The sequence below is a fragment of the Eulemur rufifrons genome, chromosome 30 (genome assembly GCF_041146395.1).
Source record: "Eulemur rufifrons isolate Redbay chromosome 30, OSU_ERuf_1, whole genome shotgun sequence".
NCBI classification, from domain to species: domain Eukaryota; kingdom Metazoa; phylum Chordata; class Mammalia; order Primates; family Lemuridae; genus Eulemur; species Eulemur rufifrons.
In genome coordinates, this window is record NC_091012.1 from 43851226 (window position 1) to 43872541 (window position 21316).

General features: G+C 42.0%; 1 protein-coding gene and 1 pseudogene across 3 annotated transcripts in view; one reads left to right on the top strand and one right to left on the bottom strand.

Annotated features, from left to right (window-relative positions):
- Positions 1 to 1128, bottom strand: part of SLC25A14 (solute carrier family 25 member 14) — a 33952-nt gene extending 32824 nt beyond the window's left edge. The window contains exons 1-2 of one of the 3 annotated variants that reach the window (XM_069463331.1): positions 1072 to 1128; positions 704 to 941 (exon numbers count right to left, since the gene is read on the bottom strand). In XM_069463331.1, the coding sequence (XP_069319432.1) occupies positions 704 to 769 (66 nt within the window). In that variant the 5' untranslated portion in view covers positions 770 to 941; positions 1072 to 1128. Of the gene's footprint in view, positions 1 to 694; positions 942 to 1071 lie in introns of all 3 variants that reach the window. The other 2 variants (XM_069463330.1, XM_069463333.1) reach the window with 2 other exon arrangements.
- A 388-nt stretch (positions 1129 to 1516) lies between these two features.
- On the top strand, positions 1517 to 20954 carry LOC138378883 (Y-box-binding protein 1-like; annotated as a pseudogene).
- Positions 20955 to 21316: the final 362 nt, after the last annotated feature.

Genomic DNA, 21316 nt, shown 5'->3' on the forward strand with positions numbered 1-21316 from the left:
GAGGGGACAGGATGAACAGAGACACAAATGTGGGAACAAACACAGCATGTGGAGGCAGGCATCAGTATGGTTTGTGCTGAGAAGAAAGGGATCTAACCGGAACAGAGAATTCCCTTGTTGACTGAAACAATGTCAGACAAGAGTATGGCAAGGAACAAGTTACATTGAAAGGCTTAAAACCAAGGTGGGGGGTGTGGGGGGCATCTGCAAGTTTTTTTTAAAGCAGGGAGGTAACTGGAGGAAATCCACCACATTTTAGTTAGCCTACTAGAGCTACTGCAAACACAGTGCATTACAAATGGAGAGGCAGGGAGACTAGCTTAGGATGGTGCAAAGTAAATCAGACAAGGATGCTTGTTGGCACTGAGGATAGAGATAAATTTCTGAAAATGGAGACACAAAGAACTCAATGATGTAGGGAATGAAGACGAGGGAAGAGTTCATGATGACTCTAAGCATCTCTAGCCTGGGGTGGGGGGGGGGAAGAATCACTGACACAAAACTATAAATGTCCCTGCTGTTACCTTGTCTGAGAAACTAATTCTTGTTGATAATAGCTGTCATCCCAATCAAGTAACTGAACTGCATTTTAATAGATGCCTTCAACGCCTTGACAGTGGCAGAGGGTTGAAACCGAAGGGGGGCATCTTTCAACAGCATCCCTCACACTAATACAATGGAGGTGTTTGCTTACTCCGCTTACAATCACGGCCGCCGTTGCAAACTTCACCCTTAGAAAAATTAGGATTATTCCAGGAAAGATACCCATTCACCCTCTGGGTAGCAGGATCTTGCCAGTTCCTCAGCTGTCAGAGCGAGCTCGTGGAGAGAAGGGAGGCGCCTGAAGGAGGCGGCCTCCCAGGGGGGCCGAGGAAGCAGGGTTCAATCGAAGAAGTAAAACCACCGATGCCAGAAGAGTGAAAGACAGGGAAGGGACTCGGCTGAGGGGAGAGAGAGACCAGAGGACCGTTAAGCCCCTCCCAGGCCGGGAACCAGGCCAGCCCGGCCCCGCGCGGCCTGGCGCGGCCCAGCCCCGCTCCCCAGCCTGGAAGTCCAGGAGCTCCCCCTCACCTGCTCGGGCTCATCTGACGACTGGGAAGCCGAGGCTCCCACAGTCGGAAACGCCACCGCAATGCCAACCCGGAAGTATTGAAACCAGCGGAAGTAACCAAGGCGTCGCCCCGGCAACCGTGGTGCAGCCATTCCAACTCCGCCTCCTCCAAGCCTAAAAAAGAAGGCGCGAAATAAGAGGCAGAAGTGGCAGGGGTCTAAAGGCGGGAGTCGAACAGGCTGCTGATGCAAAGGCTGACTTGTGGGAGGTGTAGAGAGACGGAGCTCAGGCGTGAGAATTTGGCAGATTTTACAGTTAACGTGCTCGCCACGGGGAGCAGAGGAGTCTCCTCCTCACCGCGTTTCCCACCCACGTGGTGCATCCAAGGACCAGGAAAGGAGGGGGAGAGGGGGAGAAGAGGGGGCCTGTGGAGCCGGTAGGGTGAGGGGCGGGGCAAGCGGGGTAATGGGCGTGGCGTCCTGCGCACACAGAGTCCGGAAAAAAGGAGGGAAAGGGAAGGGGGTGGGGCAAGGGGGTTCGAACAAAAGTGGTAAAATGAGGGATCAAGGGTGAGCAGAATTTAGTGAAGTGACTGAAAATAAAGATCAAGGAAGCAAATAAAACCTCAGCGCCTACTGGAAGTCAGACATTAGTGACTGAAAAATTAGGCTTCAGGCCCTGTAGTGGAAGCTCACAGTTTGGTTAGAAACTTGACGAACAGCAAGTTGGAAACAGAAAGGGGGACCATAAAAAATTAAAGAAAAAGAAACTGAGGAAGAGAAACGCCAACGGGGGAAGTTCCAGTTAATTCGCACCTCACGATCTGCCAGAAAATGATGAGAGCCTGATGACAAGCTTCTGGCCCTAGCAACGGCCACGGCCACGGCCACGGCCACCGGAAGGGATGACCGCAAAGCCTTCTGGGTGATTCCGTTAGCCAATGCGCTACATCCGATTTTTAAGCCTCTTAAACGGTTCCCTAATCACGCGGGAGTACACAATAACTGTTACGGTTTATTGTTTATGTGTCATAAGTAAAACCCAGTGCAAGGCATTTGGCCCGAAATGATTATTTGTTGAATGAATGTTTGGAATTCGTTTGTTCCAAAAGGATCTTTGTCAATTTAGTTCACAGCTTGTGTTTTGTTCTGTTTTTCCATTTAAAATTTTCATCAGGCGGCACATATGATCATAATATTAGCTAACATTACAGAGTACTTACCATGTACCAAGAGTGATGCCAAGAGCTTTTTGTGTTCACAACTACCCTGTAAGACCAGTACTATTATTTTCCCCTATTGATGAATGAGAAAAGTGAGGCCATAAAAGGTTGAGAGTAATGTGATAAGTGGCAGAGCTGTGATTTAAACTCGAATCTGACTTCAGAGGCCAGGCTCTAAACCACTATGCTATATTGCTGTCAGCTGTAATAATATCCTTGTTAACTTCAGAAACTTCCTTACTTAAAATAGATATAAGGAACACATGCATGCATTCCAAATATGAATTTCCTTTGATTTAGATCTCAACAGAGTACTCCCTTTCGCCAGACAAGGGAGGTTTTAGCTTAGAGTCCTTACTTGGAAGGAATATACTCTCTTCAGTGACCTGAATTGTATGTGCATCTGTGGCCTGGGCTTGTCCCTCACGTCCAGGTCGCTGAACCTTGTATTATAGAATTTATGGCCCTCCCTATCTTAGCCTTTTTTTTTTCTTTAATTTTTTTGAGACAGAGTCTCACTCTGTTGCCGGGGCTAGAGTGCCGTGGCGTCAGCCTAGCTCACAGCAACCTCAAACTCCTGGGCTCAAGGGATCCTTCTGCCTCAGCCTCCCAAATAGCTGGGACTACAGGCATGCGCCACCATGCCCGGCTAATTTTTTCTATATATTTTTAGTTGTCCAGCTAATTTCTTTTTTTCTTTTTTTTTTATTTTTTAGTAGAGACAGGGTCTCGCTCTTGCTCAGGCTGGTCTCGAATTCCTGAGCTCAAACAATCCGCCCACCTTGGCCTCCCAGCGTGCTAGGATTACAGGTGTGAGCCACCGGGCCCAGCCTATCTTAGCTTTTCTACAAGACTAATTTTGCCTCCTCAGCCATTGCCACCACTAGCTAATACCACTGGCTACCTATGTAAACTTTGTCAAAATGAGCTTTGTTTTCAAATGATTTATTTTAAAAGAAGATGATGTTCACCAATATGTTGTAAGGAACCCCTTAAACAAAGAAGGTAAGAAACCTAAGACCAAAGCACCCAAGATTCAGTGGCTTTTAACTCCCCATGTCCTGCAACATAAACGCCAGCATATTGCTCTAAAGAAACAACATACTAAGAAAAATAAGGAAGAGGCTGCAGAATATGCTAAACTTTTGGCCAAGAGAATAAAGGAGGCCAAAGAAAAGCACCAGGAACAGATTGTCAAAAGACGTAGGCTGTCCTCTCTGAGAGCATCTACTTCTGAGTCCAGCCAAAAATAAGATTTTTTGAGTTAAATAATAATAAATAAGACCATGTATATCCCCCAAAAAATAAAAGTCCTACGATAGTGAATTAAACATAGCATTTGTAGAAACATTATAAACACATACCATACTTTAACACATTAGCTATTTGATTGCTTAGTTTGTTTTCAACATTCTCCAAAACTGTAACATAAAAAATATAACCTTCATTATCAAAGTTGATCATTTGCCTTATAAATTGTCTTCTATTTGTAGTCTCGACCATTAAGACCAAGACCACTATTTGACTATACTCTGTCTTGTATTATGTTTGAATTCTGATCTTGCCAAGAGATAAACTATTCAAGAAGATAGAATCGTGGAATCTAATAGTTGGAGGGAGACTTAGAGGTCTCTTCTATAATATTCATTAAAGACAGTTGTCCAGTCTCTGCTAGAATCCTTCTAGTGTAAGTATTCAACATAAGTCAGCTTATTACACTATTGGATAACTCTCTTAGAAAATTCTCATTTATATTGAGCCACAATGTGCTTTCCAATTTCTACTCTCCCCAGAGAAACAGATGGTCTTAAAGAATGAAAAGAGCACTGTAGTTGGAGTTAGAAGATCTTTTTTTTTTGAGATGAAGTTCACATGACATAAAAATGACCATTTCAAAGGGAACAATTTAGTGTTATTGAGTACATTGACAACGTTGTGCAACAATTTTCATCACCAACATTTTCAAACTATGTACCCATTAAGCAGTTGCTCCCCATTTCTCCCTCACCAGATCCCCTGGCAACCACCAGTTTTTTTTTCTGTCTCTATGGATTTACCGATTCTGAAAATTTCATATAAAAGGAATGATACCTTTTGTGTCTGGTTCATTTTGCTTACTGTAAGTTTTTGAGGTTTGTCGAAGTCGTAGCAAGTGTCGGTACTTCATTCCTTTTTATGGCTAAAAAACATCCCACTGTGTGTGTGTGTATGTGTGTGTATATACATATATCTATATACACACACTACAATCCATTGATAAAATTGGGGCTGTTTCCAACTTTTGGCTATTGTAAATAGTGCTGTTATGAATATGCATGTTTGAATGTGAGTGTTTAATTCTTTTGGGTGTATACATACAAGTGAAATTTCCAGAAGACCTTTTTGAAACAAAACTCCATCAGTTTCTAGCTCTGTGACTCTGAGCAAATTACTTAATATTTCTGAGCCTCAGTTTCCTATCCGAAGATTAAATATTCTAATGCTCCTAGCACAGGGTCAGGCACTTAGTACATGCTTTACAAATGTTAATTGCCTTCCTTTCTTCTTCCCCCTCCTTAACAGCTCTCCCACAAATCCTCCAGCCCAGCAGTGTTTTATTCCACAAGCTTGACATCCCCTCAACCAGTCTTCCTATGGCATGCTTTCCAGACCTCCCAACATCTTAATTACCCTGCTCCCAGAAGATGTCAGGAAGGAAATCTTTTCCTCTACTCTCTTAGGTTCAGTGCCTGCACACTGTAAATTAAACTAACAAAAAACAGACTAGCAGGAGAAAAGGCACACAATTTTTGTTAATTTTTTTTTTGTTATTTCATCTTGTTATGGGGGATACAGAACTGCAGGTTACATACGTTGCTCCTGTACCGCCTTTCCCCCCAAGTCAGAGCTCCAGGCGTGTCTGTTCCCCAGATAGTGCGCATTGCACCCATCATGTAGGTATATATCCCTCCCTTCCCCACCCCCCCTTCCTGAGTCAGCACCTTCAAGCGTTAATATTTATATGCATAGTTTACAGAAAAGAAGTGAAACTGAAAAAAGCAAATAGACTCAGATACTGATATACCCTTTTAACAAAGGAAAAGGGTTTAGGCTTCAAGGGATAATAAATTGTGGGGAAGAAACTAGGAAATATATGGGGGAACTAACGGAATATAAGGGCTATTTTAGTAAGGTCTGTTTATGCAATTCATCTTGGCCAGTTTTCAATGACTGGTCATTCTTCTTCCCTCCTTGGTATGGAGGAGTGAGGAAATATATGTCTTGCTTTCAGATAGATATGGGAAGGGCAGAGAACTTTTCCTGCACCAGCTGATACTCAATGGCATTTAGCTCAAAATAATCCTTATGCCAAAGTGACATATTTTGGGGTGGCATATTCTGATATCCTTCAAAGACAAAGGTGTATTTGTAAATAGTCACCATTGCCTACTTGTGGGGGAGGAGAGGCCTCTGTTAGATGTTTAGCATTGGACACTAAGCCTAAGATGTGTATTATTTAAAAATGAGAACATTTTTATTTTCATTAAAAGGCACTATTAAGAGAGTAAAAAGGCAAGCCTCAGAATTGGAGAAGAGATTTTTAATCCATTTATCCTACAAAATCACATATCCAGTATATATAAAGAACTCCTAAAACTCAGTAATAAAAAGGAAACTCAATTTTTAATGGGAAAAATACTTGCAAGGCACTTCATAAGAGTGTATCCAATGACCAATAAGCATATAAAAAGATTTCAACATTGTTAGTCATCAGGAAAATCAAATTAAAGTCACAATATACACCCCAAAGCATGGCCAAAATGAAAAGCACTGACAATACAAGGGACTGGCAAGGATATAAAGCATCTCAAATTCTCACATACTGATCATAGGAGTATTTATTAATTTTCCATTCCTGTACAAAAAAATTGCCACAAATTCAGCAGCTTAAAACAATACACATTTACTGTCTCACAGTTTCTGTGAGTCAGGAAGGAGCCCAGGCATGACTTAACTAAGTCCTGTGCCCTGGAGTCTCACAAGGCTACAATCAAGGTGTTGGCCAGAGTGTGTTTTTATCTTGAGACCTGACTGCCTAAGAATCTGTTTCCAAGCTCACTCATATTATTGCCTTGCAGCTGTAGCACTGAGATCTTCAGTTTCTTGCTGGCTACTGTTGGCCAGAGGCTGCTCTCAGCTCTGCAGGCAGCCTCTATTTTCCTGCAAAGTGGCCCTCTCCACAGGCAGTTCACAGCATGGCCACTGCTTCTTCCAGGCCTGTTGGAGACTGAGAGCCTAAGATGTGGTTTTACCAGCACAGAGCATAGTAGGACTATTCATTTCTTTGATGAAGACTATACCTATTATTCAAATTTAAAATAACTATTTTTTCTGATTATAGAAAGTGCATGGTCATTATAAAACAGTTAAACTACACACAAAAGTAGAAAGAAGGTAGAAATTACCTGAAATCCAAACATCTACTACTGTTAGGGAAAGCTCAGGAAGGTTTTGGTCTAGGTCTAGCTACTCGTCGCACAAAGATCCAATCTTTGAGACAATGAGGATTGACAAAAGAGGATTGCCAAGGAAGAAAGGAATTTTTAATCAGACAGATATCTTGTCTGGAGACTGCAGAAGCTGCTCAAATTTGTCTCTCCAACTAACAGAGATCATAGGCTTTTAAAGGAGAGGCCGCATGCATTGGAGCAGGTCATAGTATAACTAACAAGGGTATACAAGCATTGGTAGCAGGTTGTGGGGGATGGTGAATCTTGGCATCAGGAAGTCTGCCCAGGAGCCTTCAGAATATCAGCTCCTTTGTGTTGCAGAAAATCCATCATTTCTAGGAAACAACTCAAAAGGTCAACTAGGTAGTTAAGGGACGGGATTATTTTTTAAAAAGCGGCATCAAACTTTGTTCACAGGGCAAGTTACACTATTATCTTGACACTCTGGATTAGCCTCTTTCTAGTCCTTCCCATGCACAGACACATCGTTATACTATAATTCTGTGATATGCGTGTTCATGTCACATGCTCCTGCAGGGTGGCCTTGTGTACTGGAGTCAGTGGCCCAGCTAGAGTCCCTGTTAAGTCCAGTGTTTCTTTATTTATTTTCTGCCTAGATGATCTGTCCAGATCTGTCAGTGGGGTGTTGAAGTCCCTGGCAATTATGATGCTGCTGTTTATCTCTTTGCTTAGATCTAGTAGGGTTTGCTTTATGAATCTGGGTGCTTCTGTGCATAAATATTTAGGATTGTTATGTCTTCTTGCCGAATTGCCCTCTTTACCATTATATAATGACCATCTTTGTCTTTCTTTACTATTTTTGATTTCAAGTCAATTTTATCTGATATGAGAATGGCTATACCTGCTTTCTTTCGATTTCTATTTGCATGGAATATTTTTTTCCATCCCTTCACCTTTAGGCTGTATGAATCCTTGTGGGTTAGATGTGTTGGAACCTAAATAAAATACTTCTCAATCATACATGGGTCAAGAAAGCAATCAAAAGGGAAATTATAAAGTATTTTGCACTGAATGAAAAAGAAAACTCAACATAGCAAAGTTTGTGAGATGCCGCTAAAGCCATGGTAAGAAGAAAATTTATATTAATAGCACTAAATGCCTATATTAGAAAACAATTAGAATCTTAAAACAATGATGTCAACTTTCACCTTAAGAAACTAGGAGACAAAGAGCAAATTAAACCTAAAGTAAGTAAATTTAAGCCTAAATTTAAAATAACAGTAGAAATCAAACACATTGAAAGTAGAAAAACAATAAAGGAAAGCTGGTTCTCTGAGAATGTCAATAAAAAGATATATCTCTAGCCAGATTAATCAGGAAGAAAAAGGACACTATTAAACAATATCAGGACTGAGAGAGGGAGCTTAATTATAGATCCTACAAATATTGTGGCAGGTAGACTCTAAAATGGTCCTCAATAATCCCAGCTTCCTGGTATTCATGCCCCTGTGGAACCCCCTCCCCACTGAGTGTGGATTGACCCAAGGACTTGCTTGTAACCAATGCAATATGACATAGGTAGTGAGATGTCACTTCTCTGATTAGGCTATGACTACCATCTTGTTACAATTTCTCTGGCTTTAATGAAGCAAGCCACCGTGTTGGAGAGGCCAATATAGCAAAGAATTGAGGGCAACCTCTGGCCAACAGCCAACAGGGAATTAAGGCTCTCAGTCTAACAACCCATAAAAAACTTGAATCCTGCCAACAACCACATGAGCTTATAAATGGATCCTTTCAGAGTCAAGTCTTCAGATGAGATCCTAGTCCTGGCTGACACTTTGATTACAGCCTGGTGAGAGACCCTAAATAGAGGATCCAGCTAAGCTGTGCCCAGATTCCTGACCTACAGAGTCGGTGCAATAACAAGTGTGTGTTGCTTTAAGCCACGAAGCTTTTAGTAATCTGTTATGCAGAAATAGATAACTAATACAAAAGTTAACATGATACATAAATACTATCAGCTGTCTCAGTCAGTTTACTGTTACTTATTACAGAATACCTAAACCTGGGTAATTTATTTTTTAAGAAAGGAATTTATTTCTTACAGTTCTAGAGGCTGAGAAGTCCAAGGTCAAGGGGCTACATCTGATCAGAGCCTTGTGGCTGGTGGAGACTCTCTACAGAGTCCTGAGGTGGTGCAGGGTATCACATGATGAGGGAGCTAGCATGCTAACATGCTATGCTCGAGTCACTCTTCCTCGTCTTATAAAGCCACTAGTTCCACTCCCGTAATAACTCATTAATCCATTAACTTTTAATCTGTTAATCCATGAATGGATTAATCCATTCATGATGGCAGAGCCTCTTAAACGCCCCACCTCTCAATACTGCCACGTTGGAGATTAAATTTCAACATGAGTTTTGGAGGGGACAAATATTCAAAACATAGCAACAAGTTTATGCCAATAAATTTGACAACTTTGGGGAAGTGGACAAATGTACAAATTTCTTAAAATACAAAAAGTGCCAAAGCTCATTCAAGAAGAAATCAAAATTGGAATAGTCCTATAACTATTACAAAAATTAATTTGTAGGTAAGAAACATTCTAACAAAGAAAACTTTGGGCCCAGACTTCACTGGCAAGTTCTCCCAAACATTTAAGGAAGAAATAATTACTATTCTGTACCAACTTTTTCAGAAAATAGAAGAGAGTAGAATACTTCCAACTCATTCTATGAGGACAGCGTTGCCCTGATACCAAAATCAGACAAAGACATTATAAGACAAAAAAACTGAAGATGAAAACCTTTCAAAAAGTTAGATTCAGGCCAGGCACGGTGGCTCACACCTGTAATCCTAGCACTCTGGGAGGCCGAGGCAGGTGGATCGTTTGAGCTCAGGAGTTCGAGACCAGCCTGAGCAAGAGCAAGATCCCATCTCTACTAAAAAAAAATAGAAAGAAATTATATGGACAACTAAAAATATACAGAAAAAATTAGCCGGGCATGGTGGCGCATGCCTGTAGTCCCAGCTACTCGGGAGGCTGAGGCAGGAGATTGCTTGAGCCCAGGAGTTTGAGGTTGCTGTGAGCTAGGCTGATGCCACGGCACTCTAGCCTGGGCAACAGAGTGAGATTCTGTCTCAAAATAAATAAATAAATAAAAAGAAAGTGGAGGACTGAAAAAAAAAGATAAAAAAAGTTAAATTCAAAAATTCTTAACAAAATTTTGGCAAGCTGAACCTAACAATACATAAAATGGATAATTTATCATGACTAAATGGGGGCCGGGCGCGGTGGCTCACGCCTGTAATCCTAGCACTCTGGGAGGCTGAGGTGGGCGGATCGTTTGAGCTCAGGAGTTCGAGACCAGCCTGAGCAAGAGCGAGACCCCATCTCTACTAAAAATAGAAAGAAATTATATGGACAGCTAAAAATATATATAGAAAAAAAAAATTAGCCGGGCATGGTGGTGCATGCCTGTAGTCCCAGCTACTCGGGAGGCTGAGACAGGAGGATCGCTTGAGCTCAGGAGTTTGAGGTTGCTGTGAGCTAGGCTGATGCCACGGCACTCACTCTAGCCTGGGCAACAGAGTGAGACTCTGTCTCAAAAAAAAAAAAAAAAAATGACTAAATGGGGATTTATCTGAAGATTATAAAGTAGATTTAATAATCAAAAATCAATCACTGTAGATAGAATGACCAATATTTGATAGCACAACAAAGTGACTATAGCCGACATTAAGTTATGTTATACTTTAAAATAACTAAAAGAGTGGAATTGGAATGTTCCTAACACAGAGAAATGATAAATGCTTAATGGATACTCCAATCACCCTGATTTGATTAATATACATTGTACGCCTGTATCAATATGTCACATGTACCCTATAAATATATACAACTATTATGTACCCATATTAATTAAAAATAAAAAATTTAAAATGAAAAGAAAATCAATCACAGTAGCTCACTATATTAACAAAAGAATAAAGAAAAAACATATAATCATCTCTATAAACACAGAGAAAACATTTAACAAAATGCATCATCCATTCCTGATTAAATCTCTTAACAAACTAAGAATAGAAGGGATTTTCCTCAATCTGATGAAAGCTAACTACAAAAGACCTACAGCTAATAGCACACCTACTGATGAGAGACTGAATGCTTTTCCCCTAATGTCAGTAACAAGGTGAGGCTACCCAGAAATTCTAGTCAATAAAATAAGGGATGAATAAAAGGCATCCAAATTGGAAATGAAAATGTTAAACTCTCATTATTCATGGATGACATGTTGTCCAAATAGAATTTCTTCTAGAATGTACAAGAAAGCTACAACTAATAAGTGAGTTTAGTAAGACTGCAGAATATAGAGTCAATACACAAGAATCAATTGTATTTTTATATATTAGCCACAAGCAACTGGATATTTTAAATTTTAAAAATATTTAAAATAGCATCAAAATATGAAATATTTAAGGATAAATGTGATGAAAAATGTGCAACATCTGTACATTGAAAACTGAAAAGATGACTAAGAGAAATTAAATAAGACTTGAATAGAAAGATATATTATACTCATGCCTGGGAAGGCTCAATAATATAAAAATGTCAATTTTCCTCAAATTGATCAATAGATTCAACACAATACCAACCAAAATCCCAGAAGGCTTTCTTACAAAAACTGACAAGTTGATTCTAAATTCTTAATTTATATGCAAAGAATCAAAAATAAAAAAAACTTTTTAAAAAGAATAACAAAATTAAAGGGCTTACACTACCTGATTCAAGATTTATTATAAAGGTACAGTAATCAAGACAGTAGTATTGGTAGGAGAGACACATAGATCAATGGAACAGAATATAGGGTGCAGAAATTGACACACAAATGTGATCATCTGATTTTCAACCGAGATGACAAGGCAATTCAATGGGGGAAAAAATATTTTCAACAAATATGCTGTCAAAATTGGATAACCACATGGAAAAAAAACTTCCACACAAGTTAGACATTTATTTCATGCCATATATAAAAATAAAAAATGAATCATAGGACCTAAAGTTAGGAGTTAAAACTATTTCTTGAGATTGTTACATAGCAAACTAAATTCCTAACTGATCCAGAGGGATTCCATATGTAAAAAATGTGAATAATTATATAACTTTCTTAAATATTTATAATTTGCAATAATCTATTAAAGCTGAGAAATCCAACAATAAGTAAACTTGCTTAATTTTGTTTAACCAGTAATACACAAGTATATTTGACCATGGAGCTCTTTATTTGCACATGAGTAATTGTCTAAGAAACATACTTTGAAAACCATTATCTTGTTCAAAACTTTTGCTCTAAATGTGAGAAATCTAATGCTCAGAGACAGTAATTCACTTCACTAAGACCACTTGTCTAATTGGAGATGTCTCCAGGCATAAATCCTCTGCTTCTTGTATTGCACAATAGATTATCATTTTCATTGGTATAGAACATGCCTTGAAGTTTTCATAAGCAAGTATTGCTTCCACTACTTCCTGGGCCATCTGTATTATAGCACTTATCATCCTATATAATACAATAATCTGTCCTCGCCATGACACTGAGCACTTTTTCCACCCAGGGAAGGTGAACTGATTATTTTTGTTTTGCCCAATTAATGCCAGTGATTAAAATACAGTAGAATTTCTTATTGAAATTTCATGAATGGTTTCATGAATGAAAGAGGGGCAGATTTCCATGTGAACAGCCCAAGAACAAGAGTGCATACATCCAAAAATTGTAGTACAAGACTCCAAGCTGGGAAGAGAGGAAACATTATCTAAGGAAGGAAGTCAAGGTTGGTGGGAAATTAAGAATAATATATGTACAACAAGGAATCAGGAAAGTAGACACAATGAGATGTAGTATCACCAGCACAGGGAAGATTTTTGGTTCAAGACAGCTGGTATGTAATTGCATAATCACTAAATAATTACCTACAATAAACACCAAGAATATGCTGTGTTCCATGCAAAAATAACCACATTATGATATGATAGCCACTTTAAATAATTATGGCAGTTTGATAGCACTGCATATATAGGTTTAAGTATCAGTTCAATATATTGAGGGAAATAATTTCAAGCTTGTTATTATCTAAATAAAATATGTTAGAATATATGAAAACAGGCCGGGCATGGTGGTTCACGCCTGTAATCCTAGCACTCTGGGAGCTGAGGCGGGAGGATCGTTTGCACTCAGGAGTTCGCAACCAGCCTGAGCAAGAGCAAGGCCCAGTCTCTACTAAAAAATAAAAAGAAATTAGCTGGACAACTAAAAATATATAGAAAAAATTAGCCTGGCATGGTGGCGCATGCCTGTAGTCCCAGCTACTTGGAAGGCTGAGGCAGAAGGATTGCTTGAGCCCAGGAGTGTGAGGTTGCTGTGAGCTAGGCTGATGCCACGGCACTCTAGCCAGGGTGACAGAGCGGGACTCTGCCTCAAAAAAAAAAAAAAAAAAAAGAATATATGAAAACAAAAGTACATCACAAAAGGAACTAACATATATTGATCATACTAAGCTCTTGGCATACATAAGCTCATTTAGGTCGCATAACTACCCGGTGAAGTAAATCTCTCCTCCTCAAACCTTTCAAACAGATTTGAGGAACTGAAGCATCCTTTCTTCTAACAGTGTGCATGCTGTTATAAGAATGTAAGTTGCCCCATTTTTCCCCAATAATTTCTGAATCCCAAGATTTTTTAATGCAATGAACCTTTCCAATGACTCCAGTTTTGTAAACAGAGTTTAATTTTTCTGACTTACAGAACCTCTTGTTGAACATTTACAAATAATAACAGGCCCACCATCTTGTTCAGAAAGGACATAATCTAGAAATTCAAAACAGATGCTTCTCCAAGGAACATCCAAAATTTTCAAGATTTCCCAACATGGTTTCATATCAAAATTGATTTGTAACTTCTCATGGAACCAGAAATAAAAAGGGAATGAACATGTATAGGGTGCTTAATAAATTACAGATATTGTGCTAAACGCTTTATAAAGCTTCTTCTATTTAATTCTCACACTCTCTTTATGAGATAAAATGGACCTTCCTTCTGGAATGTTTATTAAAAATTATGAGTTTTTACATTTTTGACAAAGATGCCAAGAAGATATGTTGGGGAAATGACAGCATCTTCAAAAAATCATGCTAGGAAATCTCTATATCCATATGCAGAAGAATAAAACTAGACCCCTATCTCTCACCACATACAAAAATCAAAGCAAAATAGATTAAAGGCTTAAATGTAAGACTTGAAACTATGAAAGTACTAGAAGAAAACATTGGAGAAATGCTTCAGAACATTGCTCTAAGTAAAGATTTTTGGGTAAGACCTCAAAAGTACAAGCAATCAAAGCAAAAATAGACAAATGAAATTACGTCAAGCTCAAAAGCTTATGCACAGCAAAGTAAAATCAACAGAGTGACTAGACAACCTGCAGAATGGGAGAAAATATTTGCAAACTGTTCATTTGGCAAGGAATTAATAACCAGAATATATAAAGAACTCAACAGCAAAAAAGCAACAAATAATCCAATTAAAAAATGAGCAAATGATCTGAATAGACATTTCTCTAAAGAAGATATGCAAATGGTCAATAGACATATGAAAAAATGCTCAACATCACTAATGATCAGGGAAATGCAAATCAAAACCACGGTGAGATATCCTATCACCCAGGTTAAAATGGCTATTATCAAAAAGACAAAAAATAACAGATGCTGGTAAGGATGCAGAGAAAGGAGAACTCTCACACACTGTTGTTGAGAATGTAAATTTGTACAGCCATTATGAGAAACAGAATGGAGGTTCCTCAGAAAATTAAAAATAGAACTACCATACGATTCAGCAATCCCACTGTTGAATATATATCCAAAAGAAAGGAAATCAATATATTCAAAAGATATCTGCACTCCCATGTTTATCACACCACTATTTGCGATAGCCAAGATAGATAATGAACCTGTGGCAATTGATCCAGGAATGGATAAAGAAAATATGGTATATATACACAATGGAATGTTATTCAGCCATAAAAAATGAAATCTTGTCATTTGCAGCAACATGGATGAGCCTGGAAGACATTATGTTAAATGAAATAAGCCAGGCACAGAAAGACAAATATCGCATGTTCTCACTCATGTGGGCATGAAAAAAGTTGATCTCATGGCAGTAGAGAGTAGAATGGTGGTTACCAGAGTCTGGGAAAGGGAGAGGGGAATGAAGAGAGGGTGGTTAATGGATACAAAAATGCAGTTGGTAGAAAGGATAATTTCTAGTGTTCAGTAACACAGTAGGGTGACTGTAGTTATCAATAATTTATTGTATATTTCAAAATAGCTAGAAGAGAAGATCTGGAATGTTCTCAACACAAAGAAACGATAAACGTTTGAGGTGATGGCTATCCCAATTACTGTGATTTGATCATTACACATTGTATACATGTATGAAATATCACATGTACCCCATAAATATGTAGAATTATTATGAAATAAAAAATCCTAGCAACTACTCTAGGAAATAAAAGAAAAATGCACAAAAATTATGAGTTTTTAAAGGTTAGAAAAATAAAGTACATCAATGGGATAAATGTTTAATAATGGAGTAGATTAGTTATAAATACACGGAAAGTAAATTTAAAGACAGCTATACTGTAGGAATGAGAATCTAATTTAACTTATTCTAGATGCTAGTAATTTAATCTGAATGTAGGACAAAACTCACTCATTTAATGGGTGGCATCTGAAAATAAATCTAAATTTCTATTCATTTGTATAATTCATTTCATTAACATTTTAAGTAACAGTCCACAAATATAAGGCAAATACATCAAGTGATACTATTTCCTAAGACTATTTGAAAACATTGGTTAAGGTCTGTTCTGGAAAACCAGTCACTTACATGAAAGAGTCTAAGATTATTTTGTTTAAACTGTAAAGTTTTAACTATGATCTTCGCTTTGGAAGAAAATGAATCTCATTACATTTACATTACATTTGCACATATGCAGTAAAAATCTTGGTCAATAAAACAGTAAAGATTCATTATATACAGTTATTATATAGAGCAGGTATTGGTCCTGCTTCCTACCAAAAGTTAATAATGAAATCCAACCCATTAAAAGAAAGGGCATTGGGCCTTTTGCTTTCAGCTGGTATTTTTAAGTCATTACATTATTTCCATGTCAAAAAAAAATCCTAAACCAGTCTTAAAATAAAAGTGCCCAGCTTAAACGGCTGGGAATTCTAGTCCTGGACTGGCTTTCTTATAAATGACGTCTTCCAGGTACCATAAACTGTATCAACCATATCTCAGGGAGGGGAATGAAAAAGGATGTTGAAAAAAATAATTTTCTTTTTTAATATAAAATCCCTAAGTCCCTAAAAACCATCAGGGCCAGAGGGTGACTCATGATTACACTGTTCTCCTTTAACTGGTTAAATCAAAAGACCTCTGTAGCATTAAAGTTTTAAATCTGCAAGTCTAGTCATTACATCTAAGTTCAGATACCCAGTTCGATGAAGCTAGACATCAAGCCCGGAGAACTACCAGTCAAAGCAGATGGAGTTCACACTGCCTAACCTCCACATCGACTTTTCTTTTTCCTGTTATTTCTTTTTTGTAAACCTCAGCAGAACCCCAAGATGCCGAGAAAGTTCTCACTATGTACTTAAGTCCAGCAGGTCGCTAAGCACCTTGTAGTTCCCTACAGCGGCCAGGCGCTGCTGCTGGGATTCACCTTTGGCCACTTCTAGCGGGTCCTAAGGCAGAAGAAAGTGGTTCAGTGAGAGACCACAAAAGCCCAAAGTGAGGAGTGAGGAGATGAGGGAGGGCTTCGGGGAAAAAGAATAAGATTGGGGGCGCCAGGCTGATTTCAATACTCCCCACTCATCCCCAAAGCGGAGCTGGCGAGAGCCAGGAGAGCCCAATGCCTTCGCCGGGTAGGTTAGCCCACACGTTCCTCCGCACCTCCCGGAGCCACGCTTCCAGAAACTCACCGCCTCTCTAGTAAATGTCCGCTCTCAGCGCCCTCTGCCAGGCGGCGACGCGGGTTCCTGGGCGCGCGGGGCTCCAGCCGGATGAGGGGTCAATTTGGCTTCCGCCTAGCGGAGCCGAGGGGAGATTTGAAGTGACTTGCTCATTCGGCAATTATAGAATTGACAAGGTGCAGGGAACGCACCTCAGGCGGGGCCATGTCTGAGGCTGCTGCCGCTTGAACGTCCCCAGAGAGGCCCCAGGGGTCGGACAGCTCCCCTCTGGAGGTCCAAGGCTGGCGCAGTATTGGTGGGGAAAGAGAGGAGCCCTTGCCCGGCACCCCAGCTCCCACGCTCCCTTGTACTACGCCTAGTCTGGAGTCCCCTCCACATGTGGGGGCGGAGTGGGGGTGCAGGTGTCCTTAGTAACGATCCCGTGAGCGGCGCACTCACCTTGCGCGCCCCGCTCCACGCTCCTGTTATTAAAAAGAAATAGAAACACCAACAACTAGTCCTGCTCTTGCCTGGCGTCCTCCTCCCCCAGCTTGGCCTCTTCCCACCTTTGCTAACCAGTCTGTGGCTGACCAGCCCTGGGCATGCCAAGACAACATGACTGGTTCCGCAGCAGAAGCCGCCGGCTCTCCAGTGCGCCCCAGAGCCTGGACTCCTGCCTAGGGTGAGCGCGGAGCAGGACGCACAATCAGCACGGCGTTCACGGGATCGTGACCTAGGACACGTGCCTGCACCCCCACTCCGCCCCCACATGTGGAGGGGACTCCAGACTAGGCGCAGTACAAAGGAGTGTGGGAGCTGGGGTGCTGGGCAAGGGCTCCTCTCCTTCACCAACACCGCGCCAGCCCGCAATTGCTTGCCCGCCCCATCGCCAACTCCGACCACCTTATTAAAGTTCCCTTTGGCTGGGAGAGCGAGCTCGGCCTTCCCGCTCCACTGCTGGCCTCCTCAGTTCACTTTGCTCCGCATGAGCTCTGGGATAGGAGTAAGGGAGGCGGTTCTCTGGCCTAGCCACCCCTCCCTCCCTGGGGGTGGGCTGGCGGTTCCCCAAAAAAGAACTGGTGGATCTTCTCAGATGGACATTTTTTTGTCGCTGGGGTGGTTTCAGCCATGCGATCCGCCCGGACGCCCACCCTCCATGCCGGGAGAAAGCCCCTCGTTAACCCCTCAGTTCTCATTTCGCTGTGGAAGTAGGGCCCTGGAGAGGGGCAGCAGAAGAGTCGGCGGGAACCTGAAGGGGCCACTACTGGGCTGGAGGGCAAAGCCCTCAGTGGGGGAGGCGGGCGAGAAGAGGGGCGAGGGCACCCCTTGAAGCAGGGCCAGACCACCAGCCGCGACAGTGGAGGCCGGGCCGCCTGGGAAGTGCCTCCTCCCTCCCGCTCTTCTCGATCCTTCTGGGGCCCCTAGGTCTGGAGAGCCAACCTTGACCCTCCTCCCAGTGTCCAGGAAAACAACCTCTAAGCCCTGCCAAGGCTTTGCAAAGCCTTCCACGCTCACACAACCTTACCACGCCCTGCCTCGCTCTTACACCCACCTCTGCTGTGGTGGTGAACAAGCAACCCCCTGGAAGCTACAGGGCCCCTCCCAATGCCTGGGGCATTCAAATGCCCCCCTGAAGGACTAGAGCTTATCACAGGCACAAAAGAACATCTCAGCAGTTGGCTCTTTCCTGCAAGCATCAACCACTGACAGGGAGAATAGCTCATAACAGCGTCTACCAACTCAATCAAACAGGAAGGGGCTGATTCTTACAAGCATCACCCACCATCTCAGAGATTAAACTGAGGGTCCCAATTTAATTCGCTGCTGGGAAGAGGTGAAGAGTGCAGGACAGAGGCAACCTGAGAGGGCATGGCTTTTTAAGAGAGAAACAAAAGTTACAGGCAGCTCGACCTGTGGGGGGTTTCCGCTCTTCCACTGCAGACCTGTGGGCTGATAGGGAGCTACTCAGAGTCTGTGCAGAGACATTTCACCAGACAGCAGGTGCAGCAGAGATCTGGTGTCTGTCAATCCCAGGTTTTTGCAACTGACAACATCCTGATCACTGTGGTGCATGTAGCCAGGTCTACTCAGGACCCAGCCTTCCAGCAGTAGACTTTGCATCACCCTGATGGGCTGGGGAGGGAACAGATGCTCACTCCCATGTCATGCCCTGTGACTGGGGGCTCAGCATGCCTCCTCCCTGGCATAGGAGCAGAACACAGGAGAAGCCTCAGGCTTCACAGGAACCATTTGCGAAGCCTAGGGCTACTGTCTCATTGGGTCGTAGGTATGAGGGGACAACCTTGGCTGTCCAGCAGCTCCAGCCCACCTACACAGACCCTGGGCTGCTAAGACAAACCCCTGCCTGCATGACTGGGCATCAGCAATCCCCACGCTGGTGAAACAGCTCCCCTATATGGGTGGCTCTGCCCCCAAAATCCCCAGAGCCAGATCTGAAGCTCTCACTGTGCCCAAGTCCAAGGCTCTGCCCCTGTAGCTCTTGGGCCCCTGCTGGGCCTGCAACTACACCCCTGAGACTCCAGAGCTATGTCTGGACCCCAAAACCCCACCACTGAGTCCCTACCACTACCACTGGGCCAGTAGAACCTCCCCGAGGCCCAAAACTTCACTCAGGACCACCCAGCCCTGAGTAGCTGTCACTCCTGGACTTTGAGAGAGTCCCAGCAAAGGAGAACAGGTGCCCTGCAAGCCTATTAACCCAGAGCCAGAGAAGAGGAGCCAAATGAGAAGAAACCAGCAAAAGAACCCTGGTTACATGAAAAAACAAAATAGTTTGACACCTCCAAGGGAACAATGAAGCTACAGTAGTGGACTCCACCCACAAGGAAATTGCCAAAATGACAGAAATGTAATTCAAAATATGGATGGCAAATAAGATGGATGGAATTGAAGAGAAAGTTGAAAATCAACAAAAAGAAAACAAAAACATATTTCAAGAAATCAATGAAAAAAAATGAAAAAGTCGCTAGAGAGCTAGACAACATAAAGAAAGATATAATGGAACTTAAAGAAATAAGAGTCATTTAGGGAATTTCAAAACACAGTAGAAAGCTTTAACAACAGGCTAACCCAAGGGGAAGAAAGAATCTCAGAGTTTGAAGACAAGGCTCTTGAGATAAGCCAATCATTCAAAGAGGCAGAGAAGAGTGTTATTGCAGCACAATTCACAATCACAAAGATGTGAAATCAACCCAAGTGCGCATCAGTTCATGAGTGGATTAATAAAATGTGGTAGAGCAGCGAGGCCAAGACCCAGCAACCACCCACCGCCCCTTGCCCTCAGCGGTGCCGACACCAAGCTGGGCACCACGGGCAGCGGCACAGGGAGCGGTGGCCCGGGCGGCCTCACGTCGGCGGAGCCTGCCGGAGGGGACAAGAAGGTCATCACAACGAAGGTTTTGGGGACAGGAAAATGGTTCAATGTAAGAAACGGATATGGTTTCATCAACTGGAATGACACCAAAGAAGATGTATTTGTACACCAGACTGCCATAAAGAATAACCCCAGGAATTACCTTCACAGTGTAGGAGATGGAGAAACTGTGGAGTTTGATGTTGTTGAAGGAGAAGAGGGTGCAGAGGCAGCAAATGTTACAGGCCCTGGTGGAATTCCAGTTCAAGGCAGTAAATATGCAGCAGACTGTAACCATTACAGATGCTATCCACGTCGCAGGGGTCCTCCACGCAATTACCAGCAGAGTTACCAGAACAGTGAGAGTGGGGAAAAGAATGAGGGATCGGAGAGCGCTCCTGAAGGCCAGGCCCAACAACGCCCGCCCTACTGCAGGCGAAGGTTCCCACCTTACTACATGCGGAGACCCTATGGGCGTCGACCACAGTATTCCAACCCTCCTGTACAGGGAGAAGTGATGGAGGGGGCTGACGACCAGGGTGCAGGAGAACAAGGTAGATTACCAGTAAGACAGAATATGTATCGGGTTTATAGACCACGATTCCGCAGGGGCCCTCCTTGCCAAAGACAGCCCAGAGTGGACGGCAATAAAGAGGATAAAGAGAATCAAGGAGATGAGGCCCAAGGTCAGCAGCCGCCTCAACGTCTGTACCGCCGCAACTTCAATTACCGACGCAGACGCCCAGAAAACCCTAAACTACAAGACGGCAAAGAGACAAAAGCAGCCCATTCACCAGCTGAGAATTCGTCCGCTCCTGAGGCTGAACCGGGCGGGGCTGAGTAAATGCCGGCTTACCATCTCTACCCTCGTCTGGTTTAGTCATCCAACAAGAAAAAATGAATATGAAATTCCGGCAACAAGGAATGAACAAGACTGGAGCTGAAGACCTTAAGTGCTTGCTTTTTGCCCGTTGACCAGATAACTAGAACTATCTGCATTATCTATGCAGCACGGGGTTTTTAGTATTTTTACCTAAAGACGTCTTTTTTGGTAATAACAAACATGTTTTTTAAAAAAGGCTTGTTTTTCTCAATACGCCTTTAAAGGTTTTTAAATTGTTTCATATCTGGTCAAGTTGAGATTTTTAAGAACTTCATTTTTAATTTGTAACAAAAGTTTACAACTTGATTTTTTCAAAGAAGTCA